General features: G+C 42.7%; 1 protein-coding gene across 2 annotated transcripts in view; it reads left to right on the top strand.

Moving 5' to 3' along the window:
* The window catches only part of LOC129828761 (eukaryotic translation initiation factor 2-alpha kinase 1-like), a 39,126-nt gene that overhangs the window by 2,638 nt on the left and 19,415 nt on the right, over nucleotides 1-17,073 (top strand). For both annotated transcript variants that reach the window (XM_055889954.1, XM_055889956.1), the window contains exons 2-4: nucleotides 16,234-16,401; nucleotides 16,656-16,792; nucleotides 16,906-16,949. In XM_055889954.1, the coding sequence (XP_055745929.1) occupies nucleotides 16,234-16,401; nucleotides 16,656-16,792; nucleotides 16,906-16,949 (349 nt within the window). The remainder of the gene's footprint in view (nucleotides 1-16,233; nucleotides 16,402-16,655; nucleotides 16,793-16,905; nucleotides 16,950-17,073) is intronic.

The raw sequence follows: 17,073 nt of genomic DNA, 5'->3' as shown, positions 1-17,073 counted from the left end.
AGATGAACTGTTCATTCATCACATATCACAATTCTGCAATAAAAAGGTGTGAAGGGGATCTGTCTCTAATTTGTCTGTGTTGCTTTCTCAAATGAACATGACCTTTTTGTCCAGTTATGAGCTCCCCAATCGGTTTTATTTCATTGTTACTCTGCCTCGGGATATCAGCCATGCAGTGATTTTAACATGTACATTTTGGTGGTGGTGGGGGGGAGTGAGATGCATGCCAGCAAAGCCACTACAATACAATACATTAATTGCTCTATAACGGTGCCCACAAACTGTTAGGGCCTGCATAAAGCTGTCCCAACAGCAGTCCCAACACCTTACCACTCCTACACCTGGCTATCAGCGGTGCCTTGTCTGGCAGCAAAACAGTTCATTCAGCCTCATTTACTGCCTTTAAAAAAAAAAATGATATGGCTGACTTGCTTAAACAAATGTGGTTTCTACTGACAATTAAGATGTACAAACTATGGCATAAGGGGAAGACAATCTGTAATTTCGATTAAGACATTAATGAGCAAGCTAGGACGGATGTAGTCAATATAACTATTTGTTCAGCACTTTTGAAATGTACAGCGACAGAATTCAGAACATGGGCCATTCTTGCAGTGTTTTCCCTGTACACCAAGTTAGAAACATAGGATAAGTAAAGGGGGCAGACAATGAAAGATCTTACAATGTTCAATGATTACATTTCTCAACAACAGCTTATAGGCTACATGTGCACCACCGAGTCAGAACAGTAGGTGAAATTAAGAGGTGAAAATAGACCAAATTATTAGGGTGAGGCACATGGGCTACTAACATCGTACTACACAACATACACTTAGTAATACTTTCTTAGCTACAGTAGACATATCTCCCTGGCATATTACATGATTTTTGCAGCAGCATATAACACCCTTTTGCACTCACCTTGTTGTGATGTGCTCACTTCAACAGGAAGGTGGCGCAGCGGTCCTTCGTGGTCAAATTTTGTCATCAAAGAAAGAGAACGGGGCCGGATTTACAATTCCGAGTTGGATGACCACTCAAAACGTATTTTCCCAGTTTGAGCTTGTTTATTCCCGACTTCCCAGTTGCAATGCTTGCAGTTAGCCACTGTCACTGATTCCTTCCAAACCAGAAACTACTCATTGTTGAATTTGCGATTTCCAACTTGTTGAGTAATGTTTATGGCCGATGAGCACGATCATTTTTATCTATAATTTCTCTTCATATGACAAGGTTTGAAAAGTATTTGCCATTAGATTGTCGGCTTGATTCATGATGATGACTGCTAGCTAAGATTTTGAAAGTAAGATGTTGTCATGATCAGTCCAATCAAAGCTACCCTACATATAATGTGATTTGACGTAATTTCATCTGTGGCCAATGACCTTGAGCCTTCTTGGAAGGGCAATTCTAATGTAACTATATGGCAGGACTCAAAGGGCTAGAATTTTTTATGTATACCCCGTCGTGTCGTTACTATCATTAATGTGATGCCGATTTATTTTATCATCAATTAACTATGTTTAATTATTACGCTGATTACATTTCTCATGTAGCAATTAACTCATTAGCAATATTGGGGCAGCACAGTAAAAAGTTTGTTTAATGAGTTACCGTTTCCCGAGTTAACTCTACAGATATAAATATATCGTTATCATCTTAGTCATCCATTAGTTATGATTTACCTCATCAGTCTCATTCTGAACGTCGCAAAATTCTTGGATATCTTCACGAACCCTAGTATAAATGATGAATCAGCGATATACAAATTGGCTTAATTATTTATTTACTAACTAATCACACAGAAATACATAAACACACGGTATTGGTTACTAACACAACGCAATGAAAGGTCCCTAGTGGACTAAACCGATATGATGGCTTGTTACAGAAAATGGTGGATTCAAAAGAGAGGGAAAGGGAGAGACAAAGGAATTCAACTATCGTACATATAACTGATAACTATGCTCATGGAAATGTGAATATGTTGCACATGAACGGCCACTCATTCAAAATAATTGGAATGTACATATTTTTGTGTGTATGTCTTTGCTGTCTGTTTCTGTTGAAATCGCCGGTCCGTCTGTGGAGAGTAATCGTCAGAGTCTCTGGTTGTCCACAAGAGGTCACCATGTCCTTTGTAGTTGAAGTAGGTTGGTCTCGGAGTGTCGGTTAGAACGTATCTTCCAGAGGTCTACCTTTCATTGTTCAGCGGGCTCTGTTCGTTAGAATAGAGGTATCTATAGTGGTGAGAGTAAATTGTTTGTCTTCTCGTCTTTGGTCGAGTTTACTAGACTAATGTACTTAGCTGTAGACTGAATGTTCCTGTGTAGTCTTCTTCGAGAGAGTTTCAGAGTTTGGTTACTGACTGGATAAACTTGATATGAAAAAACATTTTCTCATTTAGAATGCTGAGATCACATTTCATCTTCTCACAAATAGTTTCATATTTAATCACAACATTTAGATGTAAATCTGATACCTGGGAAATATACACATTCAGAGATACAGTTATGTTGTTCTACTGTCCTTAGTTACAACACAAATGAATAACGAATTCAACACGATTGTTCTTTAAGTCCCCACCAACCATTTACCACCTTATTTGTGTAAGGAATATTGTGTCATTCTCCACTTTTGGATGTCATAGTTTTGGTGGGAGGAATCTCCTTGTATCAAAAGGATTCTTACCCTCAATCCTGCAGAGCCCAAAGGCAGAGTTGTTCTGCAAGGTATTTACGACCGTCATTAAACTGTCCAAGTCCATCCCTCTCCCCCTCTGCAGGAGAGAGAGGGCACTGTAGAGCGGACCCACTGTAACCTGATCCTTCGGATCCTCACAGGAGAGTCATGACAACTCTTACTAAGGACTTAGAGGTGACGTAGTGTGCCCATGAATGACAGAACACCGAGCCAATCACGGTGCAACTCTCCTATTTTCTGCTGGCTTGCCCCACCACCACAGAAAGCACTGAGTTAGGCTGAAACACCTGCATTTTGGAGCTGCCTTACTCAAGAAAACAAAAAAGAGACCATGTTTGTATGCAGACACATAATTTGCAAATTGATGAGCTAGCTATATGTTCTCAATTTAAAATAAAACCAGTAGATAATGTATATGAGGCTAACCATAAGCCAGATTTCCTACATCATTTTTCTGACATGAAATTGTTTAGTGCAAATCCAACCCTTGTGTTCTAGGTACAATACTGTACATGGGAAAAAATAACCTGTCAATTTGTAGGCTAATTACAAATATCAAAAAGTAAAATAATGTGTTGTGGGGAGCATGTTAATTCTACCTCGTATATTTGCTGAGAATGATTTTAGAATACAGAGACAAAATCAGGATGTCAATGCATGGGGGAGGATTGATGTTGATGATGGGTAAACAGAGATTTGCACAACAATGTTTGCAAGTCAAAGCCACAATTTCCTTTACCCAAATTATCCATTCATGTGAATGTAGGCCTATTTATTTGACAGGAAGTGAGCTATAATTATATATGTCATGACACAAGTATAATGAAAGAGACATAAAATATGAGAATCATAATGTTAAGATAGCATAATCCAATTGGTAGCATATTAAATGGTAAATTCATGCTTAATGTATCATTTAGAATGTTATAGTGCGTGTTACTGGTGATTTCTATTCTTTGGTGGAAAACATTTCACAATTGGTGGCTTTGATCACAGTTTTGAGGTCTAGGTTGCTTGATTTTCATAGCTAGCTAGCAGCACAAGCAAACAGTGATGTGCAAATCCTTCTTCACCCACCATCAACAGCACCAACAATCTCTGCAATCCTCCTCCATGCCATTGACCTTGTGACTTTGTCTCTGTATTCTAGCAAAGAAAAATCATATAGAATTTGAAAACCAGACACACGGATGATTTTTTTTTCTCCATCTTTTTTGGTTGTGCTTGCCCAGAACTAATGACAGGCGAAACTATGTTTCATGAAAGGAAGATTTTCAAGCAAACATCCGCAACTCACCTGATTGGTTAACGGCAGCGGTGGCCTCGTGCAATTTGCATAAAGTAGAGCAGAGCTGAACGTTTTCTTGCCCCGCTAGCAGGGTTTGCGCCACTCACCTTCCCACAATCCCCTGCACATTGCTCTCATGCTCCCGTTGAAAATTAATGGGGGTGGAACTTCATCTAGCGAATTCGGAAGTTGTGGAAATTAGACGAGATTGCGCTGAAATCGGAGTAAATAGCTAGAGTGAATGCGTACCCAAAGTTGACTACAAATACAAACTTCCCAATGTCTTTGCAATTGATACTCACAAGCAACATATTGATGGGTTTGGATTAAATATTATTAATCATTAGTTATAATAGAGACATGAGGGGTGCCATAGTCCAGGGTCTACACCAGAAGTTAAGGGTTATCTGTAAGAGGAAGGTATATGGTGGGTGCAAATAAGCTTAGAATGTACTGAGTGTAGGGAAAACAATCACGTGGCAGGCATTGAGAGTGATGGATAATTTTTTTAACATTTGTTTTATTTCACCTTTATTTAACCAGGTAGGCCAGTTGAGAACAAGTTCTCATTTACAACTGCGACCTGGCCAAGATAAAGCAAAGCAGTGCGACACAAACAACAACACAATAGGAAAGTCTATATACAGTGTGTGCAAATGAAGTAAGATTAGAGAGGTAAGGCAATAAATAGGCTATAGTGGCAAAATAATTACAATTTAACAAATAAACAGTGGAGTGATAGATGTGCAGAAGATGAATGTGCAAGTAGAGATACTGGGGTGCAAAGGAGCAAAAATAAAGAAGAAAAAAATAAAAGTGATTAGTGATGAAGGGGGTCGAGGTCAGGTCACGTTAGGGAAAAGGAACCGTTTATTGCCCATATAACTTAGTTTCATGCCTGGCAATAAAGATAGAATGTTTAGCGCAATGGAGGAGACTCCACCCAAAGTGGGGTACATATACCACCACTATTGTAAACATGTTTTTGTCGGTTCAGCTGTTTGATCCTTTGGGAAGAATAAACTTGGTTTAAGTTTTCATAGTGTCCGTTGAGTTCTTACTCTGATAATTAGACCCTAACGATATAAAAAATGCTTAAAATTACAAAATTAAAATATAAACAGTAGGATATAGGCTCCAGAGTGGCGCAGCGTTCTAAGGTACTGCATCTCAGTGCTAGAGGTGTCACTACAGACCCTGGTTCGATTCCAGGCTGTATCATAACCGGCCGTGATTAGGAGTCCCATAGGGCGGCGCAGAATTGGCCCAGCGTCGTCCGGGTTAGGGTTTGGTCGGGGAAGGCTGTCATTGTAAATACGAATTTGTTCTTAACTGGTCTATAAAGCACTAAAGGCTATAGACACTAAAAAGCCTACAGGTCCAAACAACCTGGATCCCTACCTCTTAAAGATAGCAGCTGGTATTACTACTGAACCTGTGGCTCACATGTTCAACTTGAGTCTCTTGACCAATTCCATACCAGCATTTGGAAATCAGCTTATGTCCTCCCTCTGCTAAAGAGTGGAGATCCCTCAGATGCAAATAACTATGGTCCTATCTCCAAACTCCCAGCATGGCCAAAGTCTATGAATCCCTAGTGAACTCACAGTTAAACGTTTTAATTGAGAAGAACATACTGAGCGGGGTTCAATCTGGCTTTAGATCGGGGCACAGCACCACAACTGCAGCTGTGGCAAATGACATCATTTATGCACTTAATAAAAAGCAACATTGTGCTGCTCTGTTTGTGGATTTATCAAAGGTATTTGATTCAGCTGACCATGAATTGTTGCTAGCTAGACTCAGAAACACTGGTCTCAGTGAAGGGGCAGTAAATTGGTTTAGGAACTAATGTGTATATACTGACAATCACAAGTCTGGCTTTCTTGAGATTAATAGAGGTGTGCCCCAGGGTTCCATTTTAGCTCCCGTGTTGTTCTCAAATTTGATTAATGATTTGGGAAATGGGATGCAACCAGCAAATTTACATCTATATGCAGATGATCCAGTCATATATTCATGTGCTCCTTCTCTGGTTCAGGCTGTTGAAGAGCTCCAGACTGCTTTTCAGTCACTGCAGGCCTGCCTTTATGGCCTCAAACTGGCCTTGAATGTACAAAAAATGAAGTTCATGACCTTTACCAGAGCTCGCACTCAGCCAGAGAAGGTTAGCATTGTCACATCTGGAGGCTTATCCAATGAAAAAGTGTCATCCTACAAATAACTTGGTTTATGGTTGGATGAAAAGTTTTCCTTCAAAGTTCATGTGGATAATCTTGTGAGGAAGCTTAAATTGAAATTGGGTTTTAATTTTTGTAATAAGGCTTGCTTCCCACTTATGGCTAGAAAGACGCTTGTTCAGGCCACTTTTCTCGCTGTAATTGATTATGGTGACTTGTTGTATATGCATGCAACCTCCTCCGTCTTACAGAGACTGGACTGTGTTTGTCATGCATCCTTGCACTTTATTACAAATGCCAAGTCACTCACCCACCATTGCACATTGTACCAAATGGTAAGTTGGACCTCACTTTATATATGCAGAAAGATACATTTGTATGTGTTCATCTACTTTTGGGTAAACTCCCTCTTTACCTCCTGTAGTCTGGTCTCCTTCACCACCAGCAGTTACCATACCCGGTTTGCTAGGTGGTTGCTACTTAAAGGCCCCAGGACATTCACAGTATTAGGCAAGACTGCCTTCTCTTCTTGTGCAACAGAGGCATGGAATAGTCTACAATCAAAAATAAAATCAAACTTTATTTGCCACATGGGCCGAATACAACAAGTGTAGACCTTACCGTGAAATGCTTACTTAACCAACAGTGCAGTTCAAGAAGAGTTAAGAAAATGTTTACCAAATAAACAAATGTAAAAAGTAACACAATAACATAAGAATAACGAGGCTATATACAGGGGGTACCGGTACCGAGTCAGTGTGCAGGAGTACAGGTTAGAGGTAATTTGTACGTAGGTAGGGGTGAAGTGACAATGCATAGATAATAACAGTGAGTAGCAGCAGTGTACAAAACAAATGGAGGGGTGGTGGCCATTTGATTAATTGTTCAGCAGTCTTATGGCTTGGGGGTAGAAGCTGTTAAGGAGCCTTTTGGTCCTAGACTTGGCGCTCCGGTACCGCTTGCTGTGCGTTAGCAGAGAAAACATTCTATGACTTGAGTGACTGGAGTCTCTGACAATTTTATGGGCTTTCCTCTGACACCGCCTATTATATAGGTCCTGGATTGCAGGAGGCTTGCCCCCAGTGATGTACCAGCCCGTACGCACTACCCTCTGTAGCGCCTTACGGTCAGATGCCGAGCAGTTGCCATACCAGGCGGTGATGCAACTGGTCAGGATGCTCTCGATGGTGCAGCTGTATAACCTTTTGAGGATCTGGGGACCAATGCCAAATCTTTTCAGTCTCCTGAGGGGGAAAAGGTTTTGTCGTGCCCTCTTCATGACTGTCTTGGTGTGTTTGGACCATGATAGATCGTTGGTGATGTGGACACCAAGGAACTTGAAACTCTCAACCTGCTCCACTATAGCCCCATTGATGTTAATGGGGGGCATGTTCGGCCCTCCTTTTCCTGTAGTCCACAATCAGCTCATTTTGACTTGCTCACATTGAGGGAGAGGTTGTTGTCCTGACACCACACTGCCAGTTCTCTTACCTCCCTATAGGCTGTCTCGTCATTGTCGGTGATGAGGCCTACCACTGTTGTGTCGTCAGCAGATAAAATGATGGTGTTGGAATCGTGTTTGGTCACTCAGTCGTGGGTGAACAGGGAGTACAGGAGGGGACTAAGTACACACTCCTGAGGGGCCCCAGTGTTGAGGATCAGCGTGGCAGACGTGTTGTTGCCTACCCGTACCACCTGGGGGTGGCCCGTCAGGAAGTCCAGGATCCAGTTGCAGAGGGAGGTGTTTAGTCCCAGGGTCCTTAGCTTAGTGATGACCTTTGTGGGCACTATGGTGTTGAATGCTGAGCTGTAGTCAATGAACAGCATTCTCACATAGGTGTTCCTTTTGTCCAAGTGGGAAAGGGAAGTGTGGAGTGCGATTGAGATTGCGTCATCTGTGGATCTGTTGGAGTGGTATGTGAATTGGAGTGGGTCTAGGGTATCCGGGAGGATGCTGTTGATGTGAGCCATAATCAGCTTTTCAAAGCACTTCATGGCTACCGACGTGAGTGCTACGGGGCGGTAATCATTTAGGCAGGTTAACTTCAGTTCCTTGGCCACAGGGACAATGGTGGTCTGTTTGAAACATGTAGGTATTACAAACTCAGTCAGGGAGATTTTGAAAATGTCAGTGAAGACACTTGCCAGTTGATTCGCACATGCTTAGAGTACATGTCCTGGTAATCCATCTGGCCCCGCGGCTTTGTGAATGTTGACCTGTTTAAAGGTCTTGCTCACATCAGCTACCGAGAGCATTATCACACAGTCATCCAGAACAGCTGGTGCTCTCGTGCATGCTTCAGTGTTGCTTGACTCGAAGCGTGCATAAAAGGCATTTAGCTCATCTGGTAGGCTCGCGTCACTGGGCAGCTCTCTTCTGGGTTTCCCTTTGTTGTCCGTAATAGTTTTCAAGCCCTGCCACATCCGACGAGCGTCAGGGCCGGTGTAGTTGGATTCAATCTTAATCCTTTATTGTCGATTTGCTTGTTTGATGGTTCGTCTGAGGGCATAGCGGGATTTCTTATAGGCGTCCGGATTAGTGTCCCGCTCCTTGAAAGCGGCAGCTCTAGCCTTTAGGTGGATTTGGATGTTGCCTGTAATCCATGGCTTCTGGTTGGGATATGACTGATGTGGTTTACTCTTCAATGCCATTGGATGAATCCCGGAACATATTCCAGTCTGTGCTAGCAAAACAGTCCTGTAGCATAGCATCCGCGTCATCTGACCACTTCTGTATTGAGCGAGGCACTGTGCTTCCTGCTTTAATTTTTGCTTGTAAACTGGAATCAGGAGGATGGAATTATGGTCAGATTTGCCAAATGGAGGGCGGGGGAGAGCTTTGTATGCATCTCTGTGTGTAGATTCTTTTTCTCTGGTTGCACATGTGACATGCTGGTAAAATTTTTGTAAAACTGATTTAAGTTTGCCTGCATTAAATTCCCCAGCCACTGGGAGCGCCGCTTCTGGGTGAGCATTTTCTTGTTTGCTTATGGCCTTACACAGTTCGTTGAGTGCGGTCTTAGGGCCAGCAACAGTCTGCGTTGGTAAATAGACGACTATTAATAATATAAATGAGAACTCTCTTGGTAGATAGTGTGGTCTACAGCTTATAAGGTGCTCTTCCTCAAGCGAGCAATACCTTGAGACTTCTTTAATATTAGACATCGTGCACCAGCTGTTATTGACAAAAAGACACACACCCCCACCCCTCGTCTTACCAGAAGTAGCTTCTCTGTTCTGCCGGTGCATTGAAAATCCCTCCAGCTCTATATTATCAGTGTCGTCATTCAGCCACAACTCGGTAAAGCATAAGATATTACTGTTCTTAATGTCCCGTTGGTAGGTTAATCATAATCGTAGGTCATCAATTTTATTTTCCAATGATTGCATGTTAGGAAGTAGAATTGATGGCAGTGGGAGTTTACTCGCTCGCCTACTGATTCTCAAAAGGCAGCCCGAATTGCGTCCTCTTTTCATCCATCTTTTCTACACGCAAATGACGGGGAACTGGGCCTGTTCTCGGACTCGTTAAAGGAAAAAGCTTCTTCCAGTTCGTGGTGAGTAATCCCAGTTCTGATGTGCAGAAGTTATTTTCGGTCATAAGAGACGGTGGCAGCAACATTATGTACAAAGTAAGTAAAAAAATAAGTTACGAACAAAATAGCACAATTGGTTACGGGCATGTAAAACGTCAGCCATCCTCTTCGCCGCCATCATCTAGATATGTTAGTGCCACTGAATGAATTTAAAATATTGATGGGAGACTGTTATGGAGGAGTGTAAATGCTTTTTATAGGCTGGATCATGTTGTTGTATGTTTTAATTCTGTAATGTATTGATTGTTGCTGCCGCCTTGGTAAAGTCTCCCTTGAAAAAGAGACTCTGGGTCTAAATGGGCTTTTCCTGGTTAAATAAAAAAACGAACTTGCCTACTTAAAGGTAAAAAAATATATATTTAAACAGTTAGTCAGAGGTTTACATATACTTAGGTTGGAGTCATTAAAACTCGTTTTTCAAACTCCACAAATTTCTTGTTAACAAACAAAGTTTTGGCAAGTTGGTTAGGACATCTACTTCGAATTTTTCCCTCAATTGTTTACAGACAGATTATTTTGACTTATAATTCACTGTATCACAATTCCAGTGGGTCAGAAGTTTACATACACTAAGTTGACTGTGGCTTTAAATAGCTTGAAAATTCCAGAAAATTATGTCATGGCTTCAATTGGAGGTGTACCTGTGGATGTATTTCAAGGCCTACCTTCAAACGCAGTGCCTCTTTGCTTGACATAATAGGAAAATCAAAATAAATCAGCCAAGACCTCAGAAAACAAATTGTAGACCCTCACAAGTCTGGTTCATCCTTGGGAGCAATTTCCAAACGCCTGACGGTACCACGTTCATCTGTACAAACAATAGTGCGCAAGTATAAACACCATGGGACCACACAGCCGTCATACCGCTGGGAAGGAGACGCATTCTGTCTCCTAGAGATGAACGTGCTTTGGTGTGAAAAGTGCAAATCAATCCCAGAACAACAGCAAAGGACCTTGTGAAGATGCTGGAGGAAACAGGTACAAAAGTATCTATATCCACAGTAAAACGAGTCCTATATCGATATAACCTGAAAGGCCGCTCAGCAAGGAAGAAGCCACTGCTCCAAAACCGCCATAAAAAAAGCCAGACTACGGTTTGCAACTGCACATGGGGACAAAGATCATACTTTTTGGAGAAATGTCCTCTGGTCTGATGAAACAAAAATAGAACTGTTTGGCCATAATGACCATTGTTATGTTAGGAGTAAAAAGGGGGTGGCAGCATCATGTTGTGGGAGTGCTTTGCTGCAGGAGGGACTGGTGCACTTCACAAAATAGATGGCATCATGAGGAAGTAAAATTCTGTGGATATATTGAAGCAACATCTCAAGACATCAGTCAGGAAGTTAAAGCTTGGTCGCAAATGGGAATTCCTAGGGACAATGACCCCAAGCATACTTCCAAAGGTGTAGCAAAATGGCTTAAGGACAACAAAGTCAAGGTATTGGAGTGGCCATCACAAAGCCCTGTCCTCAATCCCATAGTAAATTTGTGGGCAGAAATTAAAGGGTTTAAACACCGTTTCCCATGCTTGTTCAATGAACCATAAACAATTAATGAACATGCACCTGTGAAACGGTCCTTAAGACACTAACAGCATACAGACGGTAGGCAATTAAGGTCACAGTTATGAAAACTTAGGACAGTAAAGAGGCCTTTCTACTGACTCTGAAAAACACCAAAAGAAAGATGTCCAGGGTCCCTGCTAATCTGTGTGAACGTGCCTTAGGCATGCTGCAAGGAGGCATGAGGAGTGCAGATGTGGCCAGGGCAATAAATTGCAATGTCTTTACTGTGAGACGCTTAAGACAGCACTACAGGGAGACAGGATGGACAGCTGATCATCCTTGCAGTGGCAGACTATGTGTAACAACACCTGCACAGGATCGGTACATCCAAAACACCTGCGGGACAGGTACAGGATGGCAACAACAACTGCCAGAGTTACACCATGAACGCACAATCCCTCCATCAGTGCTCAGACTGTCCGCAATAGGCTGATATAGGCTGGACTGAGGGCCCGTAGGCCTGTTGTAGGGCACGTCCTCACCAGACATCACCAGCAACAATGTCGCCTATGGGCACAAACTCACCGTTGCTGGACCAGACAGGACTGGCAAAACGTGCTCTTTTTTGTCTCACCAGGGGTGATGGTCAGATTTGCGTTTATCGTCAAAGGAATGAGCATTACACCGAGGCCTGTACTCTAGAGCGGGATCGATTTGGAGATGGAGGGTCTGTCATGGTCTGGGGCGGTGTGTCACAGCATCATCGGACTGAGCTTGTTGTCGTTGCCTGCAATCTCAACGCTGTGTGTTACAGGGAAGACATCCTCGTCCCTCATGTGGTACCCTTCCTGCAGGCTCATCCTGACATGACCCTCCAGCATGACAATGCCACCAGCCATACTGCTCGTTCTGTGTGTGATTTCCTGCAAGACAGGAATGTCAATGTTCTGCCATGGCCAGCAAAGAGCCCGGCTCTCAATCCCATTGAGCACGTCTGGGACCTGTTAGATCGGAGGGTGAGGGCTAGGGCCATTCCCCCCAGAAATGTCTGGGAACTTGCAGGTGCCTTGGTGGAAGAGTGGGGTAACGTCTCACAGCAAGAACTGGCAAATCTGAGGAGATGCACTGCAGGACTTAATGCAGCTGGTGGCCACACCAGATACTGACTGTTACTTTTGATTTTGACACCCCTTTGTTCAGGGAGACATTATTACATTTCTGTTAGTCACATGTCTATGGAACTTGTTCAGTTTATGTCTCAGGTGTTGAATCTTGTTATGTTCATACAAATATTTACACATGTTAAGTTTGCTGAAAATAAACGTAGTGAGAGGACGTTTCTTTTTTTGCTGAGTTTGAAATATATATATTTCATGTTCTATCAATGAGTTCTACTTTGCTACTTGTACGCTACTGTCTGTAATTTGTCTCAATATATTTCATGATGTGTAGCCTAACATGCGCAATGATGTGCCAAATCTGTGATTTGGTGCATTTTTATTGGGTAAGTTGAAGAGAGAAGGGTGCAACTGCCGCTCGCAATTCGGGGCGTTCCTGCATGTGGGCATTCCTGTATCTGCGGCAGGTAGCTTAGTGGTTTGAGTGTTGGACTAGTTACCGAAAGTTTGTAAGATCGAATCCCCGAGCTGACAAGGTAAAAATCTGTCTTTCTGCCCCTGAACAAGGCAGTTAACCCATTGTTCCTAGGCCGTCATTGAAAACAAGAATTTGTTCTTAACTGACTTGCCTAGTTAAATAAAGGTAAAAAAAAAAAAATATATATATATATATATATATACTTCTATTGGTCAATTTCTAAGCTATGACTCCAGTACATAGGGGGGAGGCATGGGCGCTCCACTACAGTAGATGGAGGTAATGCACCATAACGTTGATGCCAACTGCCGATAAAACCCCACAGAAGAAGCAGCAACGGTAGCTAACATTTTTTACAATTTTACCTTTATTTACCTTTATTTAAGTTGGCAAGTCAGTTAAGAACAAATTCTTATTTTCAAGGACGGCCATGGAACAGTGGGTTAACTGCCTTGTTCAGCTAGTACACACCAGTAAAGTGTCCTTCGCCCCCACCTGTCGGGCACGGATTTCTTGGGTACTCAGCAGGCGGGAGGTGGGGGCAACACCGTGTGCAAGCTAACTAGCAAGTTAGCACACGGTGTCGCTCCCGCCTGCTGTATTAGGGGGAGGCGGGGGCGACTGGTGGACAGTGTCCTTTCCCCCTGCCTGTAAGACACTTTTCCCGCAGTTCCGTTAACAATGGTGAGGGCAGGTGTTCGGAAGGCAAGAGCGAAGGACGCTGTCTACCGGTGCCGCACCCGCTAGCTAGCAAAGAGGACTCCGGTACACAGCAAACTCAGATAATACTTTTATTTCCCTTTTGACCCACATTCAAAAGAGTCACACAATCACGAAGACCTCTTGATCAAGGGGGGGTGTTCATGAAGGAACCAATAGGGGGTGTTCATGAAGGAACCAATGGGATGCTCGAAGGGGGGCGCTCCTGCAGAAGCAGGAATGACCCCCGAATTGCACACTATTGTCAGAATAAGTCGCCTCAATATTTGCAGCCATAGGTGGTAATACAGTGGGGCAAAAAAGTATTTAGTCAGCCACCAATTGTGCCAGTTCTCCCACTTAAAAAGATGGGAGAGGCCTGTAATTTTCATCATAGGTACACTTCAACCATGACAGACAAAATTAGGAAAAAAAATCCAGAAGATCACATTGTAGGATTTTTTTATGAATTTATTTGCAAATTATGTTGGAAAATAAGTATTTGGTCACCTACAAACAAGCAAGATTTCTGGCTCTCACAGACCTGCAACTTCTTATTTAAGAGGCTCCTCTGTCCTCCACTCGTTACCTGTATTAATGGCACCTGTTTGAACTTATCAGTATAAAAGACACCTGTCCACAACCTCAAACAGTCACACTCCAAACTCCACTATGGCCAAGACCAAAGAGCTGTCAAAGGACACCAGAAACAAAATTGTAGACCTGCACCAGGCTGGGAAGACTGAATCTGCAATAGGTAAGCAGCTTGGTTTGAAGAAATCAACTGTGGGAGCAATTATTAGGAAATGGAAGACATACAAGACCACTGATAATCTCCCTCGATCTGGGGCTCCATCTCACCCCGTGGGGTCAAAATGATCACAAGAACGGTGAGCAATAATCCCAGAACCACACGGGGGGACCTAGTGAATGACCTGCAGAGAGCTGGGACCAAAGTAACAAAGCCTACCATCAGTAACACACTACGCCGCCAGGGACTCAAATCCTGCAGTGCCAGACGTGTCCCCCTGCTTAAGCCAGTACATGTCCAGGCCCGTCTGAAGTTTGCTAGAGAGCATTTGGATGATCCAGAAGAAGATTGGGAGAATGTTATATGGTCAGATGAAACCAAAATATAACTTTTTGGTAAAAACTCAACTCGTCGTGTTTGGAGGACAAAGAATGCTGAGTTGCATCCAAAGAACACCATACCTACTGTGAAGCATGGGGGTGGAAACATCATGCTTTGGGGCTGTTTTTCTGCAAAGGGACCAGGACGACTGATCCGTGTAAAGGACAGAATGAATGGGGCCATGTATCGTGAGATTTTGAGTGAAAACCTCCTTCCATCAGCAAGGGCATTGAAGATGAAACATGGCTGGGTCTTTCAGCATGACAATGATCCCAAACACACCGCCCGGGCAACGAAGGAATGGCTTCGTAAGAAGCATTTCAAGGTCCTAGAGTGGCCTAGCCAGTCTCCAGATCTCAACCCCATAGAAAATCTTTGGAGGGAGTTGAAAGTCCGTGTTGCCCAGCAACAGCCCCAAAACATCACTGCTCTAGAGGAGATCTGCATGGAGGAATGGGCCAAAATACCAGCAACAGTGTGTGAAAACCTTGTGAAGACTTACAGAAAACGTTTGACCTCTGTCATTGCCAACAAAGGGTATATAACAAAGTATTGAGATAAACTTTTGTTATTGACCAAATACTTATTTTCCACCATAATTTGCAAATAAATTCATTAAAAATCCTACAATGTGATTTTCTGGAATTTTTTTTCTCATTTTGTCTGTCATAGTCGAAGTGTACCTATGATGAAAATTACAGGCCTCTCATCTTTTTAAGTGGGAGAACTTGCACAATTGGTGGCTGACTAAATACTTTTTTGCCCCGCTATATCTTCCATAGGATCAAAAGAAAGGGAGCGCTGCTCTTGGACCAGATTTCTCCATTCAAATCTTACCCCAATATTAGAATAATTTCACAATACTAACCACAGATCAGCTCCTACAGTATCGAAACCTGCTCCAACGACGCACTTAGCGACCGTTCACTCTGCGTGGTGTTTTGGTAATTGAATGTTACATCTTCGGCCATTGTAGAAAAGATGCATAGTTAAAATACTCGTAAGCCTAAAAGTTCCATCGCTATCGGGAAACCGGGCCATGGCCAGTTTTGGGCATTCAGACAAATGATTTGTATAAACCAAGGTTGTCTGATAGAGGGCGCTGTATTAAAAAAATATGTGAGCTAAACCAATTTGTATATATATATTCGGAAGTGACTTTATGGAGCAGGTTAGGAGACTTGGGTTAGGGTTAGCTAAGATGCTCTCCTAACTTGCTACGAAAAGTAACTTCCGGTCATATCAATACTCTTATTTAGTCACAACCAATTTTGAAGGCTGCTTTTGCTCCACACCCCCATCATCAGTACCATGGGGCAGATACAATATATACTGTGGCTACATCCTTCCCCCTTACATTTTTACAAATAACTAATTTCGCTATAAAGGGGTATTAAAGTTATATTTTTTTTACATTATGTTGGGCATCATCTCCTAGCTATTATACAATCTATTACATAATCTATAATCTTGTTACAAACACTTACCAGACTCTCCTCTGTCCTGTTTCTCATCGTCTACGTAAACACAGCGTCAGACTCCGATAACAACTGTGAGGTTCTGATGGCAGGCAAACAGTACCCGTCCATCCAGGAGTTTCCATCAGCCATCCCCAACCACCTGCTGCTGGGCTCCCTGCTGGAACACCTGTGCTTTGTCTATGAGAGTGACCCGACCCGCTCACATATGCTGTTCAAAGGTAAAGAGAATCGACTTAACTCCATCTCTCTGTCAGTAAAACATGAACATTCTCTGGTTGTTGTGTCAAGAGAGGTTAGAATATGATTATTTTCAACTAAGTAACTCGGTAAACTCTGTTTTTGTCTGTGTTTTTGCAACACTTTTGCATCGCTGACTTCAGGAAAGATCATTTTTTGTGTGTAAAAAGTCAAAAAAATAACTTGTGAACAACAACACAGTGAATGACTTCCTTGTCTTTGCTGTTCTCTCCAGCCATTGGTCGGCATTTAGCAGCGAAGAACCTCCTCTCCCCATTAGCCATCGGTGAGGAGTTCAGCACGGTCAGACTTCAATACAACAGAGCCTTCACTGAACTACTGCGTTCTGTCAGCACCTCCTTTTTCCCACAGGTAACACTTGATGTGTCCATCTAGTGATAATGTAATGCGGGACATGCCTGGTCAGATTTCTTGTTTATCATTGATGTTCACTCACTGACCAGTTTTTTTTGCTGCTATTTCAGGGTCAAATGTTATTGAATACAGACACCCAGAGCCTTACGTTAAGGTAAGCTTAGTAACTTTGTTGAGGGCACAGGAGGCTGCTAAGGGGAGGACAGCTTATAATAATAGCTGGAACGGAGCGGATTGAATGGCATCAAACACATGGAAACCATGTGTTGGATGTACAG

This window comes from Salvelinus fontinalis, chromosome 30 (genome assembly GCF_029448725.1).
Source record: "Salvelinus fontinalis isolate EN_2023a chromosome 30, ASM2944872v1, whole genome shotgun sequence".
Classification (NCBI taxonomy): Eukaryota; Metazoa; Chordata; class Actinopteri; order Salmoniformes; family Salmonidae; genus Salvelinus; species Salvelinus fontinalis.
The sequence above is the reverse complement of the archived record's forward strand: the minus strand, read 5'-3'. Positions and strand labels throughout refer to the sequence as shown.